Below are 17,479 nucleotides of genomic sequence, written 5' to 3'. Positions count from 1 at the left end.
TGCTTCCACCTCAAGGAATTCATGACGGAGTAAAGCCTAAAAAGAAGTCTCTGGGTGATTGTAAGGAACATGGAATTAAGTTTCCTGAGATTATCAGCTTCTTTAAACATATAAAATATTTGTATCTGGCACCGATGGTTGTAAAAAGCTTGAAAATATAAGAGTGGTGTCTGAGGAAATCTTAGGAAGTGAAGAGAAGTGATATTGAGTGGGGGCTTCAGTGTTTTTAAAGCACGATAACTTCTGCAAAAGAAGCAAATGTACGCAAGTGGTATTTGAGTTATAGACTTCAGAGTTCAGATTTCCAGCCCTGATCACAGCCATTCAGCATTACATCATAGTCTAAGTCCACCATGCTCAAGATGGGATGGAGAAACGTATGCAGTAAAATGACTGAATTTATAATCTGAGATATTTTAGACAAGAACGACTGAGAACTACAGGCCCAGAAGGAGCTGGATGCTTCCGGATGGCATCCCAGCTGCCCTGACGGTTCTCATGCATCCTCGCCTTTTGAGCAGTGCAAAGCTCTACGCACTTGGTTAGCGGCCGAGTGGTCTGTCACGGGCGCCAGCTGGACGTACTGGACTTGGATATCGCTCCCTTGGAGTGGAGATCCGTCAACGCCACCAGCTGCGGGATCAGAAGAGGCGACGGCAATCAACTGCGCACCCTGAAGCACCTGCAGGCAAAACCAACAGAGAGAGAACATCCAGTGTAAGAAGACTTCATTGCAAAGGCATCATGGAACATCTGTAAAACCACAAACAGATGTGAGAACCCAAAATCCCAACTATCTTTTCATCTAATGCAGCAATTAAGTTAGACCACAAGAGCTCCCACAAGGTTGGGGATGGGGTGGGAACGACACAGGCTGATAGACCATTAGTCCCAGGTGAAAAATAAATTCTTCCCATCTCAACAGCCATTTCAAACTTGGTCCTCTTATGGTCCAAAACTCATAATGTTTGGCATTTTATGCAAACATTGTAACTTTTGTACTTGGTGAGGCCATCAATTCTCAATCATTCTGGTACTCCAGATGTTTTGGACGCCAGATCCCAGATGCCCCAACCAGCCTAGCCAATGATAAGGGATTCTGGGAGTTGACAACCCATAACATGTGGTATTTTATGCAAACATTGTCATTTTTGTTCTTGGCTAGGGCAGCAGTTCTCCGTCTTTTTGGTACTCCAGATGTTTTAAACTCCAGCTCCCAGAAGCCCCAAACAGCACAGTCAATTGATCAGGGATTTTGGGAGTTGACATCCAAACCATCTGGTTCAGAACCATTGGTCGCTAGAACGGGGAGATTCTTAAAGTAAGTGACTTAAAACTATCACTTTTTATCTTTGATGCACATACACCTTTTTAATTTCTTTCTTCTGTTTTTGTTAGTTTGAATCGTATTTGATTTAATTTTTGTAAGTCGCCCTGAGCCCCAGAATTGGGGGAAAGGCAGGGTATAAATGGATAAATCATAATAACGTAGTCGGTCTAGTTTTGGCTGAAAATGCTGCTACTATGTGAAATATAAGACATCAAGATGTTGAAATGTGGCGGTTGTTTCATTTCTTACATTTTTTGTGTGTCTTTTAGAAAAAGAGCCAGAATCACAACCTTTAACAATTCATAAAGTCTTGGAATTTGGAATACCTTTTCATGCAAGTCAGCACAAAAGCGCTCCTAAAACAGAACTCCCTTTCTTTTCTTTTCTGTCATTACGGCTGCACAATGTCTCAATGAATGCCCCAAAAAAGAAAACCTCTCACATAAAACCTTTTGTTTCCACGCTCTGAAACCTCAGTCCAAACCTTGAAATAAGCGAACGGTCAAAGACATCTGGGTAAACAGGCTTTACGGCAAACTACTGGCGCTCCAGAAAATAATGCCACAGTTTTTCCATTGACTCCTTCTCTGCGGGTAGAGATGCTGATTCTATCCATTCAACTCTGATTTAAATTCCAAAGACTCGGGCAATGATTGAAACAAGAAACAAGGCTTGATTTCTTTTTTAAATATTTTTTTTAGCAAAAGAAAGCAAATGTGTTAAATTCTGGGAGGGAAAAAAAGATACCTTGGTTGCATCCAGGCCCCATTCCCAGTCGGATTATTGGAAGCAAAGGATAAAAATAGAGTTCCTTTGTTTGCTGAGCTGAATTTTGTAAGCTGACTAAAGACTGCACAGGAATTACATTAGGATCAGAGGTTTGGGATCATAATGTTAGAACACTATTGCCTCTGATCATGATAGAATAAGGGTTCATAATGGTTGAAGAAAGCCTAGCATAGAGACTGGAAAATTTACCATTTGGACTATGACTCTCAGTCTTGTCATAGCCAAGAGCTATGATGGCTAAGGAATTCTGGTTTTAAAAAGTATTTTTCCAAGCTCAGCCCTAACGTCCATTCACTGTTTAAAATATAGTTGCCCCTCTGTATCCATTGATTTTTTTTTTTATCCATGGATTCAAGCTTCCATGGCTTGAAAATATTTAAATATATATATAGGTTCCCAAAAGCAAACCTTGCTTTTGCCATTTTGTAGAAGGAACAACATTTCACAATGCCACTGTATTTAATGGGATTTGAGCATCTATGGATTTGGTATGGATGGGATCCTCAGAGGATACCAAGGTCCCATTGCAATGCTCTTTGCACTACTCTGAAGACGAACCTGATCTTTCATGGCAATGCCATTATCTACAGTAGGGGCCAGTGATCATTTTCATGTACCTTATAAGTCAACAGCCGACTTAAGGGCACACAGATATACGCACACACACAATCACAGGTTGTAATAGCGCCTCCAATACTATATACACTCCTTCCACTTTGGAGATTTGTATGAATCTGCCACGCTGAACGGATGAGATATTTTGTTTACAGTAGAAATACCAGACTTGTTTGTAAGTAAACTGAAGACATAACAAGTGGAATGCTGGGGGTGATTTATGGAGCCCCCCCCAGCTCTGTCCGCCCGGTAAAATGTATTATTTATTGGCCTGGAATGTTTAAAAGATAGTTCCTTGCGGTTTAAGAGATTAAGAATACATGCAAGCGAACCCTCCCTGGACAAATGGAGGGCGCAGGGAAGGGGATGCCTCTTCATTAAAACATTTGTCCACGGTGCTGTTAGAAAGCAAGTTCAGAGAGTACAGATTATAATCTAATTTATTTTATAGCTACCATTCAAAACTACTGCCGTGCCTGTGGAATTATTACTGAAAACAGATAAAAACACTGGGAGAAAATATACTACTCCCCCCCCCCCCCACAACCCCAGAACTCATCTTTTTACCGCAGAAGAATTTGGAAAGGAAGCCAATACAGCATCGCAGTGTATTATTTTTAAATTGGCCGAGCCAAAGCATGGGCCAACTCAGACTCAGTCACAGCTCAGTACATTTGATTCCTCTCCAGTTGGCACAAGACCTCCTTCTTTTTCTGTTATCAACTGACAAAGAGGACCAACCCTACGGTCCAAAAGCATCACCGACCAACCAGCCATACTGTCTCTAGCAGACAATGCAAACAACTACTGAACTCTCCACCAAAGATCACATTCTTCATTTATTTCCTCATCAGGACTGCAGAGAGGGTTTTCTTGGGATGTGCTTTTGTAAGCAATGAAATATTGCCACAGCTGTGCTGAATCCCTAAATCTTTTATAGGGTACCTGGAAGGTGCCAAGGACACCTTCAGAGAAAGATGGCTGCATTGAATGGCAAGATAACCTGGGAGCTGGTTGTTGTTGTTAACTGCCCTTGAGTCGGCCCCAACTCATGGTGACCAAGTCGATGAAACATCTCCAAGACTTCCTACCCTCCACTACTTAGTTCCTGCAAATCCATGCCCATGATTTCTCTGGTAGAGTCTATGCATCGGGTGTGTGGTCTTCCTCTCTTTCTGCTGCCCTCTACTTTCCTAGCATCACTGTCTTTCCCAGTGATTCATGCTTTCTCATGATGTGGCCAAAGTACAACAGCCTCAATTGGATCATCTTGGCTCCCAAGGAAAATTCAGGCATTATCTGCTCAAGGACGCATTTGTTTGTCTTTGTGGTTGTCCAACATATCCTCAACCCTCTTCTCTGGGACCACATCTCAAATGTGTTGGTTTTCTTCTTATCTGCCTTCCTCACTGTACAGTTTTCGCATCCGTACATGATGATGGGCAATACAATGGTTTGGAGGATTCTAACTTTAGTGCTCGGCTGTCTACCTTTGCTCAGTATCAGTATCAGTAGAAGTTTATTCGGTCGTTGACCAGTATAAAATATATAAAACAATGTCAAAGAATTGACAAAATTCCGGCAGATGTAACTCTTTGCGCTTATTCTTAAGGATGGATGGATGAGAGAGTAGAAGGGGTCAGTGCTTCCAGGACAGGTTATATCTACTCTTGCTTTTCACCAGAGCATGGTTTCTTCTTTTAAATAAGAGTTAAGATACAGTACTTACATTGACCAGTGGCTAAGTCAACTCAGGGTTTTTTGGGTCAATTTTTTGACCTAGATTTCTAGAATTATACAGGAGTATATACAGTAGACCCTCTATGGTCATTATTTTTGTTTTATGTTTGGCAACAGGCCTGCCTTTGTGCTTTCTTCCCTCCTCAGCAATTGCTCCAGGTCTGTGATGTTTTCTGCTAGTATTATGGTGTCATCCGCGTACCTAAGTCTGTTGATGTTCCTTCCTCCTCACTTCTCCTTCCTCTGTCTAAACCTGCTCTTCTTGTTATATTTTCTGCATACAGGTTGAACAAATAGGGCAACAGGATGCAGGAAGCTGCACTTCTGGGTAAATGTGAAGTTTCTACACATTGCATTTGTGTCCTCCCTTCCCCTTGCCTTTAAATTTTTTGGTATCAGAGCTGTAGAAAACAGATAGCTAAAGTGCCAAAGAGTTGGCACAAGTGGTGATTGCTTCTGTGCTTTTGTGAGGAAAACAACATCTGATACAGCAGAAGGACTCAAATGCATCCAGACCAAGATTTTACATTGTGGTCAAACTTTATGCCCGCAGAGCTACAACCCAATTACACGATGCAATCTCATTACAGGATTGTGATGTTGCCCAACCAATGAGTATTGTGCATAGATGCAAAAGCATGCAACTGGTGCACAATTCACACACTCTAAATCTAGATGAAAGAGCACACAGTACGCAACTAGGAACTGTGGAGGGAGTGTCTACTCCGCTTGGAAGTTTATGGGCTATGGACTGTTTTGTTTTGTTTAAAAGTTCCATTCCTTTTCAGAAGTTTCCAAAAATATTTAAAGTACACAAGGAAAAGGTAATAGATAAATACTAATAACCCGGGCTTAGTTATACTAGGGCTCCAGATGCAAGGCAGTCTTTGTTCTCCTGCAGCAAAATGCTGGGAGATATATGTGAAAAAATTGGCAAGTGATTCTGGAGCAAGAATGCTCCCTTTGTTTGGCCTTTCATAGGATATCTAGACCACCAGTTCAGTTCTGTATTTCTTACCTGCCACTGACCCTAAGAAATAAAAGGAATGTTTCGACGCAAATGTTCTAAATAAACAGTTTGCCCCAAAGCTGAACTTTCTTTCGCAGCTCCAGAGGGCTTCCCAAACTCCTTGCATACTGATAGAGAACAGGTTAGAGCTGGCCAATAAACCAAAAAAGCAGAAATGCCTTCCCAGGTAAATAGATGATTTCAGGTAAGGGGCATGCATCCCAAAACCAAAGACAGATTTAGTAATTTGGCTTAAAATGCAAGGGGGAATCACATGAACCTCCAGATCCTATTAACCTAAAACTGCTAGCATTTACCCCACTGGCTAGGCTAGCTAGGGCTGATGGGAATTGCACTCCAACAACATCAGGAAGGAATTGCCTGATCAAAGTGGACTGTAGATTTGCTAGATTGTTTTGTTCTCGTTCGGTCTCAAAGATGCTACAGGATCCCTTTGTGACCCTGGACATGTTCCACTCTCTTAGCCTTAGAAGAAGACAAGTAAAATGGTAGAATAGGGTCACCGCAAGTCAGAGTCAACTTGAAGGAACTTAACAACAAGAATAATCTTCACCACTCTAAAGATCCAGTGAGTCCCATCATCACACACAGACACCCAAAATATACAGCTTTTCCAGGGGAGTGGCATGGTCCCAGTTAAAAATCACTGGTCCAGCATGACTAGCATTATCTACGTTTCAGCCAGGGCTCTTTCCCAGACTCAGAGTTGTAATTGGTTGAACCTGGAACCATCTCAATGCAAAGCGGATCCTCACCCGCTCAGCAATGGCCTTTCCTCTACAGCCCTGTATTCCAAAACTGTGCATGCCAGACCATGCATCTTTCTCTGTCTCTCTGCTCCATTTCATTCCATTTAAAAATAGCTCTCATCTCCAGCAAATCGCTCCCAATTAGCGTTTAACTGTCCGACGGGGGGAAGTATTAAAGGGTAATGCATGTTCCTTCTCTCTCTCCCGCCTCCCCAATTTTGCCTCTGAAGATACAGCTTCAGATCCCATACTTGGTTCATTAATGTTTATTGCCTGAAATTATTCTTCAGGGTATAATGTTGACTCTTGACATCAAATATTTCCGCCCGGGAAGATGCTTTAAAAAAGCAAAACAGAACAGACCACTTGGTCAAGCTCTCCGCTAGTAGATACAACCAATGCTAAAATTGACAAAAGAGATGCTCAAGTGATCTTGTACATTTGTGTAGTGTTATTTTGGGTGGGGTATTTTGTTTGCTTTTAATTTGGTTGGACAAATGCTAAATTTTCCACTATTTTTTATATATATTGAGGAGCATTCAGCAACACACTGCAAGATGGGAATGGGTTCCCCAACCAACCCATTCCTGCCTCATTGTTCCTTCCTGTCTCCTAGTTCAGGATGCAATGAAATAAATTGCTCCTTTCACATATCAGGTCTTGATTCTTTAGAGTTTGGCTATTTATAAACCATTTGCAACTGAAAGAGCCCACAGAACAAATAACAGCACTGAGAACTTCTGTGCGAAAACTGAATAAATGGAAGGGAAAGGAAGCAAAATGGTGTCAAAGATGTCAAAGGTTGCAAAGCAAACCTTTAGGGATTACCAGCAAAAGGGCATTTTCCTTGTCACTGACTAATATCGCTTTGAATCCCATACAGCTTGCTGTGACTGGTCACCATCACAGCACTTGACTGGTAGAACAGCCTTCCCATGTCAACTGTTGTTGTTGCCGCCTTTATTTCCAACTTTATCACAGTGTTTTCTTGGCATGATTTGTCCAAAGGAGGTTTGCCATTGCGTTTTTCCAAAGGTGAGAGAGAGCGACTTGCCCAAGATCACTTCATGAGTTTTCATGGTCAAGTGGGGATTCAAACCCTAGATTCCAAGAGCCCTGGCAGCACTCAAGCCATTACACCACACTGTCTCTCGTATCAGCTTATACTTTATGGATCAGAATTGGATGTACCATTATTAAGACAGAAATCTTTGTCAGACAAGATGATCACTTGCCTTGAGTCCCAATTTGGGAGGGAAAGACAGGGTATAAATAATGATAAAAAGGAGGAGAGGGGAAGGAAGGAAGAATATTAAGAGACGGGGGAAGAAATTGAAGGACCCATATTCTGGCTGCACATTTGGCCATTTTGTGTGTCTAGCTAGACTGAATCCCAAGATGACGTCTGCAGTAAATTCAGAGAAGATTTAGGTATGAAGGTATCCGAGACAATAATGTCTGATAAAGAGGAGGGCATTAGAAAGAGAAAGATTACATTACAGGTGGACTGTCTCATTCAGGGAAACCATGGCCCTAAATTTGTAAAACCACAACAGGGTTTTTCATCATATCGTCTCTCGGAGGTCTCTCATTTATATGGCCACCATCAGTCGAAGCACATAACAACAACAATAGTAAGGTCAAGAACAACCAGATCTGTCCAAAATAAAAGTCGGTGATCCACAATTTTCCTTTCAGCAGTTTAAAAAGCTTTGAAGCCAGGCATGCTCAAACTATGTTGGATACCTTTGTCACCATCTTTATTTGTACCTGTATTTTTTGTTTATTTAATTGTTTTGCAAAGACAGGGATTTCAAAGTGGCTTACAAATTAAAAGGATGACAGCATAGTTAAAAAATATACCAAATGTCGATATTAAAATAGCATCAAACTACTAATGATGCTAAAACAACTTAAGACATACACTGAAAAAAGGATGAAAAGCACTTAATATATTACAACTCCTTGAAAGTTTTGGAAGAAGCAGCATCATTTTTGAGCCCTCTGTCTAATTCCTGGTGAAATCAGGAGATTGTCTCTGCTTAATCGTCAGGGCAGCTTGACATTAAAGAGAAAAGGAAAAGGGGGAAAAACCCCACAGCAAACAAACACTGAAGGACAAGACAAAGCAAAGTGGTGGAAATCAGACTGGAAAATTGGCACTGATACAAAGGCACATTTTCTAATGAATCAATGATTAAAGGTTTTAGGGATATTATCTTCTCGCTGGAGGAAGAGTTACCTCATCTAGTTCCCTTCTCTGTAAACTATTACAGAGGCTATTCTGGGGGGAAGAGCTCTGCATCCAAGTTGCATTAGTACCATCCAATTCAAATATATGTTGGCATCTCCTAAGAAGCTGATACATTATTCTGACTGTGAAGAGGGAAATGGTATTGTAGAGTCAGGGTGATATAGTGGTTTGAGTACTGGATTACAACTTTGGAAACAGCGTTCGAATCCCCACTCCGCCATGGAAACCCACTGGGTGACCCTGGGCAAGTCATACCCTCTCAACCTCATAGGAAGGCAATGATAAACCCCTTCTGAACAAATCCTATCCAGAAAACCCCATGGTAGAGACATCCCGGGGTCACCATAGTTGGAAATGACTTGAAGGTACACAACACCAAGTTGAATGTAAACAATGTTCCAAAGGGCTTTTGGCCCTTATAAATAAGATTATTTGAGTGTCTGCTAGTGGGCACATGAAAACCAGTGTCCACTCTCCCACTGGAAATACTCCAGCATTAGCTGCACTGCTAATAACAAGTTTGGCTACTTCCATAATGCAGAATCAATGGAGGCGCAGCCTTAATGTCAGAATCGTTCAGGCCACTGTATTCCCAATGACCATGTACAGATATGAGAGCTGGGTAGTGAAGGAAGCAGGGTAGTGAAGGGGCTGGAGAAGAGGACGTAGGATGATGCCACAGACAGCCAAGAAGACAAACAAAAAGGGTTCTTGAACATATCAGCCCAGGGCTCTCCCTGGAAGCTATGATGATCAAGTTGAGACGATCGTACTTTGGCCACATCATGAGAAGGCACTGATCACTAGAAACAACAATAATGCTAGGAAAGGTAGAGGGAAGAAGAAAGAGAGGAAGACCACAAACCAAATGGACAGACTCAATCTGGGGGTTATTATGGGCAAGGGCTTGCAAGATCTGGGCAAGACTGCAGTGGAAGATAGGGATTCTTGGAGATGTTTCATCCACAGGGTCACCGTGAGTTGGAACCGACTTGAGGGCACTAACAACAAACAACAAGCCTTCATGAGACCCTTCCTAGCAGTGCCCATGAGTTATTAGTTATGCCAATCCTTTCTAAGAAAAAGCATTCTACATAGAAGAAGAATGAGGAATGAGGCTCTCCTGGTCAGTGAAGGAAAATCTGACATCACTACTTCAAGCACTGCAAACCATTGTGGATATTGGAGACTGTGTCTTCCAAAGCTTTTTACTTTCTTCTGTTTGTAAAGTTGTTTTGCTTGGAGCCACTGCAAAAAGCTAATTTGCCGGTCATAGTTCAGGCTTAAATTGGCTTAAGGAGTTAAGGAGACATTGCCTACTCTGGCTTCAGGAGACTGGCAGATGCACTCATTTACCGAGAGGAACAGATGTTTTATGGACCGCTTCTTACTCCAGGAGGATGTTTCACCGAACTCTCAGGCCATCACCACAAAGGAGCCAAACAACCGTACTTGAAACAGAACTAGCGAGTACCGTGGCCAACAGTTTCAAAGAAAAGAAGCCAAAAAGCATAGAAGAACCACCCTCTGTCTTCCACTTTAGGAATACGGTATGAGCCAGATGCTACAGGTCTAATCTGCACTGCAGAAGTAATGCAGTTTGACACTGCTTTAATTATCACGGCTCCATCCTATGGATTCCCAGGGATTTGTAGTTTGTGGGGGGCACCAGAGTTCTCTGACACAGAAAGCTAAATATCTCACTAAACTACAAATCACCAAATCCCATAGCATTATAAGCCATGGCAGTGAAAGCAGTGTAAAAATGCATTATTTCTACAATATAAATGCATGCAAAGATGACCATGAATGCTAAGCTAAATGGCTATCATGGTTTTTGCAAAGGAGTTCTGTGAGCCGTAGCTTTTTGAATATATTTGGAATCCACTAATAATTTTATAGACCAAAGCTGTGTTTTTCTTGCAAAGTCCACTAGCACAACTCAGGACATAAAAATCATACGCTGTAGTGCTTCGGTTTATACTCAAAACACAAGGTCTGCACCAAATTCCACCGGGGGAGAAAAAAAAGCAGAACCAAGTAGTAAAAGTTAGTTAACTTTACAAATGTTTTAATTTACATCATAACTGGCAGTCAGAGTTTAAAAAAAAATAACATAAAAATAGAACTACAAGCAAAACAGCATATAAAATATGGCCTTTGTTGCCAAGGTAGAAAAACATTTTTTCCACCAGCGTCTTGCAGAAGCTGTTTGTAGTTGGTAGAGACAGCGAAAGCGGATGGTCATAGCAAGAAAAGCATGAGGCAACCACCGTTGTGCTTCCATTGCTCATTCCATAGAAAATTATTAATTATTATTAATTAAAAATTAAATAAGACTACCACCCCAACTTTATATAAAGAAGGAAACTCCACCACCTTCCAAGGGAGTCTATTCCATGGATGAACCGCTCTTACAGTAAAGAGGTTTCTCCTAATGTTTAGGTGGAATCTATTGTAATTTGAGTCAATTGGTTCATGTCCTAGTCTCTGGAGAAGCAGAACACAAGCTGGCCTCATCTTCTACATGGTATCCCTTCATATATTTGAAGGTGGTTCTTCCAGTCTTCTCTCGTATAAGCTAAACACATCTGACTCCTTAACTCATTCCTCATAAGGCTTGATTTCCACACCTTCGATCACCTTGATCACTCTTCTCTGGACACATTCCAGGTTATCAATAACCTTCTTGAGCCGTGGTGCCCAAAACTAGACATAGGACTCCAAGTGAGATCTGACCAAAGCAAAACAGAGTGGTGCTATGACTTCCCTCAAACTGGACCCTGTGCTCCTGTTGATGCATCCCAGAATTGTACTAGGGCTTTTTGGCCACTGCATCACATTGTTACATTCAACTTGCAGTCTACTATGACCCCTACAGTAGCTCTTTTCCACATATACATTTGGCCCTCCTCATTCGCTGGGATCGCCATGAAAGTGGGAAAATGTTTTTACCTCTCTAGCAAATCTCTAGATCTTCCAGCGCAACTCTATGGTCAACATCTGGCAGAAGGTGACCACAGAATCCCACTGGAGAACCTACAAATGCCTAGAGAAGTGTTTTCTCTAGTAATCTCTAAGTCCTCCAGTGCAACTGTATGGTCAATTTCCAGCAGAGTTGCATCGGTGGGCTTTGAGATTCCTAGATAAAACATATTGATCAAATTCACAAATAATCAAATACGCAAAAGTCAAAGCCGCAAATGTGGAAGGACGATTTTCAAGCCAAGTGTCACCAATCCAATATTTGTATATTTCATTTTTGGGCCGCCAGGTATAGAAGCCAACACTTATCCCTTATGTTGAAATTCATTTTGTTATTTTCGGTTGAAAAGGATTTTAAATTATTAATCTAACCAGTTAAATAATTGAAAGCTGAAGCCTATTCTCTAGATGAAAGAAAGGAAAGCAGTATTCTCATACTTATTTATTTGCCCCAAGAAAGGACTTTTATCAAAACTAGTGATACTACAAGAATAATCCTTTCCTTTGGGGTGAGCCTCACATCTCCAGACCTCTTAAGACTTTCATTTGGCAACCGCATCACTTCCATTACATTTTTCGACAGCAGAGCCTGCTATAAATGCATAACACATCTGCTTGCTCTTTAATCGCAGCAAAGACTTGATATATGTTTATTATTCCCCAGTGAAGACAGAAAGGATGCTTCTTCCACACTGGACTTTCTAATGATCCAAACATGCAGTTTTCTTGCTTTAAAGCCTTAAAGACTGAATCAACCCTAGCAGGCTGTCAAATTGTTTGGCTGTGTCATATCCTAAACATTAAGGTTATGCAGATGATGGTTTCCCATTTGTGAAAGTCTTGGTGGTTGAAGACATATTCTCTCCTTCCCCGTTCCCCACCAACGAGATTTCTCCGACTTGGTGCCAATAACCTGACATGTTAGCATTATACAACGCCTTAAAAATGTGAGTTGGGACTCCGTTAAACTTCACCCTGGGAAAAATCAAATAGAAATACACTTGTTCTGGTAAAGATTTTAGAATTCAATATGTTCATTGCATTAGACAGATGGGATCCAAAATGGTTAAGGGAGATACTGCGAACTTAGGCTCACTGTGTTGGTGATACATTGGTTTCTTGGATAACGTGAGTTTGTTATTTGCCCCAACCTTTCCAACCTTTCTGGACTTTGGACTCTTTCTTGAAGACTCACATAGTTGCTACCCTTGAGACACAAGATATTTGTTTATGCACTGTTTTTTGTCCTGGTATCACATCGTGCGAATTAACATGAGTAACCATGTCGTGAAAACCATATTATGATCATCTTGGCTGTGGTGATATTTCTGATCTCAGAGCCATGTGTTTCCTCTCCTTTATTTCTGATTTTATTTATTTGTTGCTAGACAATAACTATTGCATGCTGTCTGCTGCAAAATTGTTTTAATGAAATGTGAAAACCTGATGCTGGTTTAATACGAAAACAGGAACAGCAAGAGCTAAATCTCATAGGTGGTTTCAACTGGAACAGACCCACTGCAAACAATGACATTTATATCTGTGTTAACTCAGTAATCAGTCATTGGTTTAATGGGTCTACTCTAGTTGGGAGCAACAAAAGGATTTGGGCCTGTGTTTCCATATGAGCTCAAGGGAATTTATCTTCGGTTAGACGGGGTTTAGGCAAGCCATATAAAGGTAACACCTTTGTACTTGGATAAAGGAGCATGTCTATCAAAAGTCCTGTCTTATGAGTGATGCATCCCTCGATGGAAGAACATTTGCTTTTGCACATCTGATGACCTCAGTTCTATTTTTCAAAAGGGTCCAAAAACAAGCATCTCCCATAGAGCTCTGAAGTAGTGCCTGTTGACGGAAGACTGTAATTTTGTTGGAGGGACCATTTGTTGAAGGCAAACGTAGACACAAGCTGCAGGAGACCCTAAAATATGAACGGTCCCCTTGTGACTTGTCAGAAGTGCTGAGAAGCGCATAGCTCCATCTCACTTCTCAGGAGGGCTTTGCACTGACCTAAATGATGCTTTGAGCCAGTTCTTCCTGGCCTGCGGCTGACATTGAGACAATCTCCGCTATACAGCAATATATTTTGCTGCCAACTAACTGGCTGGGCCAGCCAAGGTCCTCTTCTCTCTGATGTCTTACCCTAATAGAGTCCTGTATGCATGTTAAGTTTTCCAATGAGTAGAATTTTTTTTCAATTTTGGGGGGAAGCCGAGAGCAATATGGGGTGCGAATCCAAAGCAGACGTCCATGAAACTTCTGGAGCTGAGACTATTGTTTTCTTACAGTTCACATCTGGCGTTCCCAATACGCTGCCAGTTCTGTAACTCAGTTGAATACCCAACTGGGAGAATATAGAAGTAGTATTCAACCAAAAAAAGAAAGTCAGGGAGTGTTTCTTTGGGTTCTAACAAGGCCTTTAAGTATTTCGCCAATGTAAATAGATGTCCCTTCGCCCACGTTCAAAAAGGCTGACCCCAAAATAAGTAAAGGTGCCTCTTCTTATGCAGAAAAGTAGCTCACAAGCTTCAAAAAGGTAGACATTTCCTTTTCTCTTGGAGTCTAAACAACAACAAAACTTTGAGAAAAGTAGTCCTCTTGCAATTAGAAGATAAAAATCTGTATATTATCAATGAATTTTTTAAAAATTATCTTCTTGTTGGGAGTGAGAACTTCCTCTCTGTCAGCCAAACATGTCTTTTCTATATACAGGAAAGCAAATGACCAATAAGGAGCAATATTCTTAGTTATGTGAGCGTAATAAAGAAATCTCCCAATGAACCAGTAAACGCCGAAGAAACGCAATCCTTCTCTTCTTTTGTACATACACAATTCAGATGCGCTGCACACCACACAACTCTTCTTTGCATACGCACCATATGCTTCAAAATTAAGAAAGAAAATCAATTTCAAGTTGGATGGGAAAGCTGGACTGAGTGCCATATTCAACAAAAACACAAAATCAGATAAAGATCAAGAATGCTACAGCTGGTATATTTTACACTCCCTTTTCCAGCTTGAGTTTAAATTTAGTCATTTAAATTTGTAAACTAACAAAGCCGTTTCAAGTCAGCTCCTACACATAACCTTTCAATGCAGAGCTATTCAGCCGGCGGGTCTGAACCCCTTTAAATAGATTAAGTGTTTCAGAAAGTGGGGAGAGGAACTCATCTGGAGTGGATAAAATCTGGTCTTCATACAAATTATAGCACAATTAGATTTGCAGCTATCATATAGTTTCTGCAACTGCACTGGGAATGAAAAATGCCAAGACTCGATTCATGTAAAGAATCCATATTGCATGTGGTAATAAAAAGCATTTTTCTTCTCCATGCGCCGCAGAGAACATGTTACATCTGGGTGGAAAAACCGCAGACCCATTTCAAGTTTCCAAGCAAAGAAATTATTAAGGATTTCATGCTCCCACCCGTGTTGAAACTGGGCATTTGCCAGTGTGCCCAAGAAAAGTGCGCTGGGTGGGTAAAGCGGACGAATATTGCCATACATTTACAATAAGGCACAGAAAAAGAGTGTTTGGGTGTTTCTCAGTTCTAATTTGCCTTTCCTTCCAAATACGAGAGAATTCCCAGAAGCCTTGCTGGGAGCAATTTATTATTATTATTATTATTATTATTATTATTATTATTGCCAGGCTACCTCTTGCTATATAAAGTATGACAGCTATGAAAACCAGATTTCATGCAACCACAGCTTTACACAACTCCAGCGGACCTGCTCTCCAGTTACAACTTGCAGAACTTAATACATGGAATGATGGCAATTTCAGGTTGCAAGGACATTCCAAGTCCTAACCTTGCGGATGAGGCGGCATATAAATAAGATTTATTATTTATTATTATTATTATTATAACCTATCCTAGGTTATTAAAGTATAGCTATTTCCCAGAGTTTATAAAGGGAGCACAAAACGAATACAATCCTCCAGGAAGGTTGTTTAATGCAAACCCTACCAAACAGTGGTTGTGAAAGAGCTGATGGGATTTTTGAATCTGGAGAAACTACGGCTTGCGTTCTTGCCTCGGGCGATGTTTTATGACGCTGGGGTTTGGGTGTGTGTGTGTGTGTTGGTCAGTGTGCTTTTTACTATTCTGTCTGGATTGTGAACTGTTCAGAGGCCTTTGCTGTGAACTGGAATGGAAATTGTATAAATGCTATCAATAAAATAAAACCTTCCATGTTGGATGCACCAGAGAACCCCTCCTTTGGGTTGTCCTCCAAACTGGAAGCCTGAACATCCATGGAGCATCATGAATTGCCACTCCCTGAGACATCTTTTACTGTAACCCGCCTCGATCCGTAGGAAGAGGTGGGATATAAATAAATTTTTATTATATATTATATATTATAATGATTATTATCTCAGTTCACTGTATTGCTCTGGAGAGAAAGGGAATTGCTCTCCATTGGGATCCAGTGGAGTTTTTGGAATTTGAAGTCTCCCAGTTATCACATCCGCTACAAGCAAGTTACAATCCTGTGATGCCCAGCTACTCGTTTTATAGGGAAATAATTTTTCTGCAAGTTGTAAATGTTAACTGAATACATCCATCAATCAAAGCTTTATTCTCTACCTTGGTGAGAGCTAATATTAATTGATGGGCCAGAGATGAAGAGCCAAATTTCCTTTTCTTAACACTAAGGTTGTTTGCATGTCACAAAACAAGAGATTGGAAAAGACAATATTTTAAGACAGTACTTCCTTTAAATACATTAGTGGTGATTTTGGTTTATTTAGATTATTTCACATTGCTGTCACTGTCTGAAGTTTTTGAAGTGTTGCATGCCTGTTTTACCACCTACGCTTTTTCAAAAATCAATTTCACGTAGTAAAGTATTATTGATTTCTACTGCAAACATTTACAGCTTGCAGCAGTATCTGATTCTCCTCATCTGGCGCCTCCTATGGAGGGATAGCAGCCCACCTCACAGGGTTGTAAAGACAAATACAACACATAGTAAAAAAGGCTATAGGAATTGTGTATGGTAGTAATCAAGCGCCTGACTCCCGAGGAAATTCCCACTTTATAAAAAACCCTCCTTCCAGACAACTGTGTCATTACTAAGGCTGTTCAAATTTTTTATGATTATTTAACATATGGGACTGTCTATGAGATTTTGATATTTTTATAATACATTTCGTCTGCTTCATGTTTGGCTTCTGCCTTCATCTCTCTACATGGATTGAGGACTGCCCTTTGGCTCCTTTCTCCTTTGTGTGCATACTCTTTGTCACAGACCCCTCCACCAAAGGCAGCGCAAGAACCCCTTGACATGTATCCGTAGCAAATCTCAATATATTTAAAAAATGAAACGCTCAGCACAATCCAGCAAGTCAAAGAAACGTACGCATGAATGCATCTTTGACAAAGCTGACACAAATCTCATTTTTGAAAGAAACCACATACTAGATTGTCTAACACAGTATTCTGAGTTGTAACAGGGGCCAATATGGTGACAGAAGGAGGCAGTGTGTCCAGAGCAGAGTTTGGACATGTTCCTTTATGGGCTACAGCTTGCAAAATCTTCCAGCCAGCGGAGCCTATAATTGTTCCAAGTTCTCATCTGGTGAATAGCTTTTGAGCAGCAGAAACAGGCAGGAGCGATAAAGCAATACTGTGTGAATAGGCAAACTGTGGCCCATGGGCCACATGTGGCTCCCAGAGGCTTTTTTGATGGCCCTCAGACCCTTCACTAGACCCAAGTTGGCAAGTCCCATCCTGGTGAATCCTCTGCCATCCCACTTTTTCAGCAGCATTTAAAATGCCCCAGTTTCTCTCACTTCCTCCCGCTTTCCCCTGTTATTCCCAGCTTACTTCAATTGCAGCAAACCAAGTTCAAAGTGAAAAAGCAGTTTGTTCTCCATTATCTCAGCAGAAGAGAGAGGTGTGTTCTCCCTCATGAATCACAGATGAAACGAGAACTTCACTATTTTTAATGCTGATTTGTACTCTTTCGAAGGTTTC

General features: G+C 41.0%; 1 protein-coding gene across 5 annotated transcripts in view; it reads right to left on the bottom strand.

Annotated features, from left to right (window-relative positions):
* The window catches only part of LOC149305798 (protein BANP-like), a 177,127-nt gene that overhangs the window by 24,698 nt on the left and 134,950 nt on the right, over window positions 1-17,479 (bottom strand). For all 5 annotated transcript variants that reach the window (XR_016271701.1, XM_089476711.1, XM_089476709.1 and 2 more), the window contains one exon: window positions 539-682. Coding sequence is in view for 4 of the 5 variants with exons in the window: in XM_089476711.1 (XP_089332837.1) it covers window positions 539-682 (144 nt within the window). In the remaining variant the exon portion in view is untranslated. The remainder of the gene's footprint in view (window positions 1-538; window positions 683-17,479) is intronic.

This window comes from Sceloporus occidentalis, unplaced genomic scaffold (assembly GCF_023333645.1).
Source record: "Sceloporus occidentalis isolate IW3139 unplaced genomic scaffold, rSceOcc1.0.p SCAF_10, whole genome shotgun sequence".
NCBI classification, from domain to species: domain Eukaryota; kingdom Metazoa; phylum Chordata; class Lepidosauria; order Squamata; family Phrynosomatidae; genus Sceloporus; species Sceloporus occidentalis.
This window is presented reverse-complemented; position numbering and strand designations above follow the sequence as displayed.